We start from the raw sequence: 7242 nt of genomic DNA on the forward strand, positions 1-7242 counted from the left end.
ATGTCTTTTCTGTAGATTTTCAGTGGAGTTTTCTTTGTCTTCAGGCATCTTGACAGCAGCAGCAACGAGCGCCCAGACATTAGCTCCATCCAGAGACGCATCAAGGTATTCAAGTGGGATTGGGGAGGAAACTTGGAAGATCAAATTTTGCTTTTTATATTTCTGGCTTGGCACATAGCCAGCACTCTGTTAGAATTCAATCTCTTGTCTGTTTTAGAAAGTGACTCATGACATGGACATGTGCTACGGGATGATGGGAAGCCTGTTTCGCAGCGGCTCCCGGCAGACCCTGTTTGCCAGTCAGGTGATGCGATACGCCGATCTCTATGCTGCATCTTTCATCAACCTGCTCTACTATCCCTTCAGCTACCTCTTTAGAGCTGCCCACGTCTTGGTGAGTTAATACAGTCTTAGGCTAGTAGTTAAAATTAAGATACACTCTTACTGCTGAGATCTGCAACCAGGTTTGTGGGGTGGCACAGGGGATGTTTTCAGATTTTGTCAGAGAGAGCACAAGCAGGGGGAACAGCAGGATCCCGGGATCATGACCTGAGCTGAAGACAGATGCTTAACCGGCCATTCCCGGGTCTGTCATTTCTACTGTGCAAAAGCCCATGAGCTAGTTACATGGTTGCACAAAAGGGATCTCTCAGAAAGTAGGATCAAGATCGAATGGTACAGGGTATAATTTTACTCTGAAATGTATTAAAAGTTTGAATAGTGAAGACTTTCCTCTTCTGTTAGCATTTATATAAAAACCGTATTTTTCTTAGTGCTGATATATATACCGATCTATAGTTCAGGACTTTTTTTTGGTGTGAATTAAGCATCTTTCTCCCCCATCTTTTCTAGTTTCCAGCTGTAATGATCTGGACAGTTTAAGGGTTGAAGAGGAGAGGAAAAAGATAGGTAGTTCTAGGAAGACACTTTAGTATCTAAATTGGGTGGGCCTCTGCACAGCCACCTAACAAGTAGGAGAAGGGGTTAGGATTTAGGAAACTGTTTTTCTGAACCTATGACTTTGTTCTAGATGCCTCATGAATCAACAGTGGAACATACACATGTAGATATCAATGAGATGGAGTCCCCTCTTGCCACCCGGAACCGCACATCAGTTGATTTCAAAGATACCGACTACAAGCGGCACCAGTTGACCCGGTCGATTAGTGAGATTAAACCCCCCAACCTCTTCCCACTGGCCCCCCAGGAAATTACACACTGCCATGATGAAGATGATGATGAAGAGGAGGAAGAGGAAGAAGAATAAGGAGGAAAACCAAAACTGAGCACCCATTAAACAAGCCTGGCAGGACTCAGAGGAGCAAAGAATGCGTTCTAGCGGTGGGTGGGGGAGCTCTGGCAAAGGTACATCTGGAAAGTTTCTGAAGACTTTAATCATAGAGAGATACTTCTTAAGTTTTGTTTGCACTCTTTGCAGATGGTTCAAATTGTAATGGAGTCTGTATTGAAAGAAAGTAGGGTAAAGCTGGGCTGAACGGCATGCAGATGGCTCCCTCGTGGCTTGTGACACTCTTCCCTTGTCTTGTTTCCTTCTCAGTATGTACTGGATACACCCCGGGTGGGGACGAGTCCCAGAGTGGAGCAAGGGTGATGGGAAGAGGTGATCCAAAAATGACGTTATGTTACAAATTGTGCTCTTACTCCAAAATCCATCCTGAAATTTTCAGTGCATTACACAGTATTGTATATCAGTGGAGAAATATATTGTTTCCATTATCAAATGTAGTCTTCTGTTAAGGTCAAGGTTCCTTTTATAAGCTCTGAAGTGTCCTCTGGGCAGACTGGGGGCTTTAGCGGCCTTGCACAAGTATTTGGTTTGCTAAAGGGCTGGTCTGGAATGCACTGCAGTGAGTGATTTTGTTCTGAGGTACAAGTCTTCATCTCTTCTTACATTTTTTTGATAGCAGAAATGTTTCTTATCAGAAACAATCTTTTTCTCATCTGGGATCAATCTATAGAAAGAAGTTAGCTGCAAGAGGACAAAGGAGCAAGCCCCGTGAAAAGAAAAGGAATCTCCTTCTTCCCTTAGAGCATAACTGAGTGAATTCCTTAGTGGGGTCCAGTGTGGCTCATGCTATCCAGAGTTCCAGCCTTCTCTAGCCTCTAGGGTGGACGGCTGTAGTTCAGAGTCAAGCTCTAGAGGATGGGAAGAGGGCTCTGTAAGTCAGAACCTTATTAGAGCTGAGGGCACAATCAATGTCAGTAAATTCTGAATCCCAAGAGAAATCACTTCTTGTTTTCAACAAGAATGGATCATTACGGTGTACTAAAGGGGATTAGACGGCCTCACAGTGCAGAATGGCCTGCAGCAGTAGTGGAGACTTGTACTTTACCCCCCCATATCTTCCTTCCGTTCTTCCTACTGGTGAACACAGAGGGTAGATTAGCTGCTCTAGAATTCAATAAAGTATAATATTTCTAATCCTGACTTTGACCCCTTCCTGTAGCATAACTGTAATTAACCGTTGGTCTTCCGGTGGGTTTAGGTTTGGCTAGTGACATCAGTTTGACATTCTCTTAAAGGAAATATAGTCTGGCATGAGTAATGGTTCCAGTACTTAAAGAGGTCTCACAACTTTTCCATGGGACGTTTTTTGGTACAGGACTATGAGATGAAGCTTTTTAAAAATGATTTTATAGGAAGGGAACACAGTTCAGTAACATAGCCAAGACCATATCACCTCATCACTTTCAGTATATGAGCTTTACATTAAGTTATGTCAAGAAACATTCTAACTGGTATCCCTTAGGGGAATATATGCTACTTTAAAAGTAATCAGGTTACTGGGGCACCTGGGTGGCTCAGTCAATTCAGTGGCTGCCTCTTTTCAGCTGAGATCATGATATCCAGCTGCACACTCAGCGGGGAGTCCACCTGAGAGTCTTTCCCTCTGCCCCTCCTCCCCACTTGCATGTGCTCCCTCAAATCCTAAAAATAAAAACAATCAGGTTACAAATGCTATTGCAACTAGCACTTAAATACTGTCCCCATTTTAGAGATTATGTTTGTGGTCACCCCAGCTCTCATTCAAGATGGGAGATGTTGCCCAGTTTGACACAGTCTTAAATTTGCTCAAAGCCAAATAATTTTGAAGGGACTTATTACAACTACAGAGCCTAACTTCTCATAGTACATTTACATATTTTCCCTTTCAGAGCAAGGATCATCTTGAACACTTCGCTTTTAATTTACCACTTTTTTTTGTATTGTGTTATCTGCATAAGATCTTATCTTTGTAAGAGTTTCTTTTTCGCCAGATGTCTGACAGTGGATCCAAAGATCGAGGAGTAAATAGCACATAATTGGAAGAAGAATTCCACTGCTGGTCAGAGCTTTCTTCAGGACCACCAAAATCTATTTTAATAGAGCTAGGATTCCATAAGCATCTACGACCCAGAGCAGAGTGTTGCTTCTCTGCATATTATTCCTGTTAGAAGAGTGTGCTAGGGAATTAGGCGGTCCAGGGGCAGATGTAGTCGAGCTTGCTAAAACATCAAAGTGAGTTTCTCTGTTGCCAACAGTTAAGGAAGCTGAACTTAATGTTGTTTCAAACTGAGGCATGTTAGATTATGAGAACACAGATTTCCCAACTCTTCAAAATCTCTTCCCTGGGCATTTGAAAAGCACCAGACACCCCTTCTGGGGTGCTAGGCTGAACGCCCAATCTTAGGGCATGTACAGGCTTGACAGGGACCCTGCCACACCCAGCAGCTGGTCACAGGTGCAGCAGACCCCAGCCCTGCTGGGTTCCCTTTGTAAGAGGACTTTCCCCATTCATCTCTACAAAGATGGTCAGTATATTTCAAAAAATTAAAGCCAAGAAAGTTTAATGTTCTGTTAGACCTTCAATTTTCTCCTACCATAAGCATAGCTCTGCTGAGACCTAAAATAAGAAAGCAAGCCCTTCGAGCTACCCTTTCTAAGGTGCTTTTAGAAGTGGTTCTTAATAGAACTAGAATAACTTGGAGCTACAAATCCTTTAGTCATGTTACTGGTTTTAAGCAGCTACTTTAAAAAGCCACTTGCAGACATGTCAGACTTAAAAGTACTTTGTTCGTGTTTAGATATTTCTAAATCAGATTTATTTATTCAAGAAATATTTTGTCAACAACTTTAAAGCCCTGCAGTTTTTCCAAGGCTGCCAGAGCACTTAAAAATACTCTTATTCACCACAAATAGCTCAAGACAAGTAAGTGCATATCTAAGTCTGCATTAAGGGTGGGAGCCTTGTACACATTCCGTGTTATGGAAACTATTTAACCTTTCTTTGATAGTGGGAAAAATGGTAACTATGGTCCAGCTAGTTAGTGCCATACCATCAATGGCCCAATTCCTCACTTGGTTTAGAAGTTTATATCTCAGTACTTAGGTTTCTCATGATATTTTTATCTTGGTGACTAGAGAATAGGGCTCGTCTCAACGTTTTTTCTTAAATGGAACAATTTCAAATGATACACAACTTTGGGAGGCCCTTAGAATGAAATCTCTACCGTGGAGCTACCCAAGCAGCCTTAGAAACAGAAGAAAAATGACACACACACTACCAGCAAACAGCAGGGAGGGGACATGCCCAGCAGCCAGGAAGCAGAGCCAGGTGACTTCCAGTAAAACCCACAGCATCCCATCCTCCACCTCCAGTAACGTGACCAAGCATTTCACACTGTTCTCTCACTGCTGAGTATGTAGAAAGAGAAAGCAAGTCCTCTAAGAAAAGAATGCATTCGTTCACAGAATCAATAACGCGTTTTTTCTGTAACCTGGCAACTCACCCATTTTTCCCTGTTGTCAGACACAATAGCTCCATCCCAAAGCCACAGCAGTCTGACTTGTTGCAACAAAGATACGCAATTTCAAAAATAAAACACATGCAGTATTTTAAAGTTCCTCTGAAGACCTCTAGCACAGAAAATTCTTCCCAGTGGAACACAACATTTTTTCTCAAGCTTGCTGACTCTGTTACTGTAAGTCTAAGTACTTTATATTTTCTAATTTAAACCAGTTTTTGGTCTGGTCTGTGTTCCTTCCTACAAACTAAGATCCCTTTGCTTCATTTTATTACTAGAAAAAAGGATTAGACATCGTTTCATGAATCATAATAAGCACAAATAGGTCCCCAGATGGTCTGCTCTCCCACTAAGCTCTTCCCAAAGCCATGTCTGGCCGGGTCTACAGACAAGGCCTGCAGAGTCTGGGCCAAGATAAACCTCACCATAGGCACTGGCCCAAGCAGCGAGTGCACGTCCTTCCCATGAAGAACAGCAACAGGCCTTCTGAGTCTCACAAGTTCCTGAGATACTTGGAAGTATATGCCAAGCAAACCTTTCCAACACTAAGTAAAAAAAAAAAAGTTTATTAAATATCCAGTCCTTTTCTGAGGGAGGGTTCTCACCAGAGGTAATCTTTGACTTGTGGGTATGGGTATTTTGAAGCAAGTAACTTCATTTTTGGACCCACTGCCCTCAAGTCAATGATGTAGCAGAATTGTAGTAAGGAAGCTGGCTCAGTCTAAACATTCCCGTCCTGCGTTGGCCTACTGTTTGAGCACTTCACAATCCCGACTCTCCCAGCAGGAAAAGCACTCTGACGAAGAACTCCCACAACTTCCTCCTTGTATCCTTAGGCCTTAGAGTCCCCCACTGGGGGAGACGGCATGCCACTAGAATGTCAGAGAAAGGGCCCCATAAACCATTCCTTTGTTTTGGGGTGTGACAGTCTGAGCGCAGATGTGAGGATCTTGGAGGGAAAAGGATGAAACAGCTTTACAAAAAAACCCCAGGAGCTTATTAGCCATCTAATTCAATGTTTTTGGCTCTACTAAAGAATTATTGCTATTAATTTGTATTACTTTCCTAAAGTATAAAAAGTTTTCAGGATTCAACTCCAGGTTATGAAAAGGTCATTCAGTTCGTCCCAGTCATTTTTTTCTACAAGACCCTCTGGCCGGTCACTCTGTGTCCTCAGAAGTGCTGAGTCTACAGGAAGTGCTGGGAGCACAGTTTGTTGTATAAAATAGGAACCCCAGAGCTTTTCTTCATTATAAAGCTTCATGACAAACGGACACATGGGCACCCCACGGATACAGAGACAAAGCTTAGGAAAATCGCAGCAGGAAAAATCACCTCTACTTTTCTTGGGGAATTTCCTGATTTGAACTCAGGACTCCTCTAGACAAAGTGAGTAAGGCAGGAAAAACAACAAAATAGCTAGCTGGGACTTGATGTGTTGGACAGAGAATTCCTTCCCTGGCCCTGCTTGCTGTTTTCTTCTCTGCTTCTAAGGAAAGCAGACAGGCTCCCGAGAAGGTAACACTTCACTGGAATATAGATCTACCCCGTTCTACTTTGAAGAAACGCGGGGTAACGACTGGGGAGGGCGGTGTGTCTCAAAGCCAGTCTCGCCAGCAGTTCTTCACTGAGCTGTCTCCATCCACAGGCAAGTGTATCACGGTTAAACCATGGTTTAACTGTGGGGATCATAAGGGACCAGTCCCTAAGAGCACGAGCCTCTGTGAATTTAAAATAGAGACACAGTGGAGGGAAAAAGGATTCCAGAAAGACGTGATCTGGAGATAAATCGCCCAGGGGCTGGGAAGCTCCACCAGAAGATCTGCAGGGTCTGGCAGCACCTGAGTGATGCAGGTAAGAAGGAACCCAGAAGACTCTCGAAGGCAGTGGTGACAGAAGAGGATGGGGGCCCCAACACTGGGTTCTCAGGGAAGGGGGATGCCCGCTGCAGCCTCAAGAGCATCTGGACACGACTCACCAACGCTCAGGCCCGATGTTTTTGACTTGAGAGTGAACCACCTGTGCCGCCACCACACGTTTCTCCTAAGCTTCGCAGAGCAGAGGACCTCCGGAGCCGATCTCTTCAAGAGCCAGCGGAGAGCCTTGCACGAGGCCTCTGGTCTTGCCTAGGAAAAAACAGCTTGGACGTTTGCCCAGCTCACCTGTGTGCTGTTAGGGACTGAGTGGCAAGTGTGGGACAATTTGAGTGGATGCCCTCAGGGTCCTTAACTAAAATGCTCCGACGGGACCATCCTCCTTGCCAAGGAGAACACCCCCCTGGAACTGGTGGTACCAGACTCCACGGCAGAGGTGGAGGCCCAGTGCTAGCATCCCTCTCTGGTCACAGAAGGCTGTGGTGTGTGGCCAGAGAAATGCCCTGCTGTGTTGCCATGCTGACAGACAAGACCAGCATTCTCACCGGGACAGCCGTGCTAC

The 7242-nt window shown here is 44.3% G+C and overlaps 1 protein-coding gene across 7 annotated transcripts in view; it reads left to right on the plus strand.

Annotated features, from left to right (window-relative positions):
- NT5C2 (5'-nucleotidase, cytosolic II) overlaps positions 1–2449 on the plus strand; it is a 138594-nt gene extending 136145 nt beyond the window's left edge. For all 7 annotated transcript variants that reach the window (XM_073904249.1, XM_025880425.2, XM_025880426.2 and 4 more), the window contains 3 exons: positions 45–105; positions 218–394; positions 1031–2449. In XM_073904249.1, coding sequence (XP_073760350.1) covers positions 45–105; positions 218–394; positions 1031–1267 — 475 coding nt within the window. In that variant the 3' untranslated portion in view covers positions 1268–2449. The remainder of the gene's footprint in view (positions 1–44; positions 106–217; positions 395–1030) is intronic.
- The last annotated feature ends 4793 nt before the right edge of the window (positions 2450–7242 follow it).

This window comes from Callorhinus ursinus, unplaced genomic scaffold (assembly GCF_003265705.2).
Source record: "Callorhinus ursinus isolate GAN/ISIS: 27379988/994484 unplaced genomic scaffold, GSC_fseal_2.0 scaffold20, whole genome shotgun sequence".
Lineage (NCBI taxonomy): Eukaryota > Metazoa > Chordata > Mammalia > Carnivora > Otariidae > Callorhinus > Callorhinus ursinus.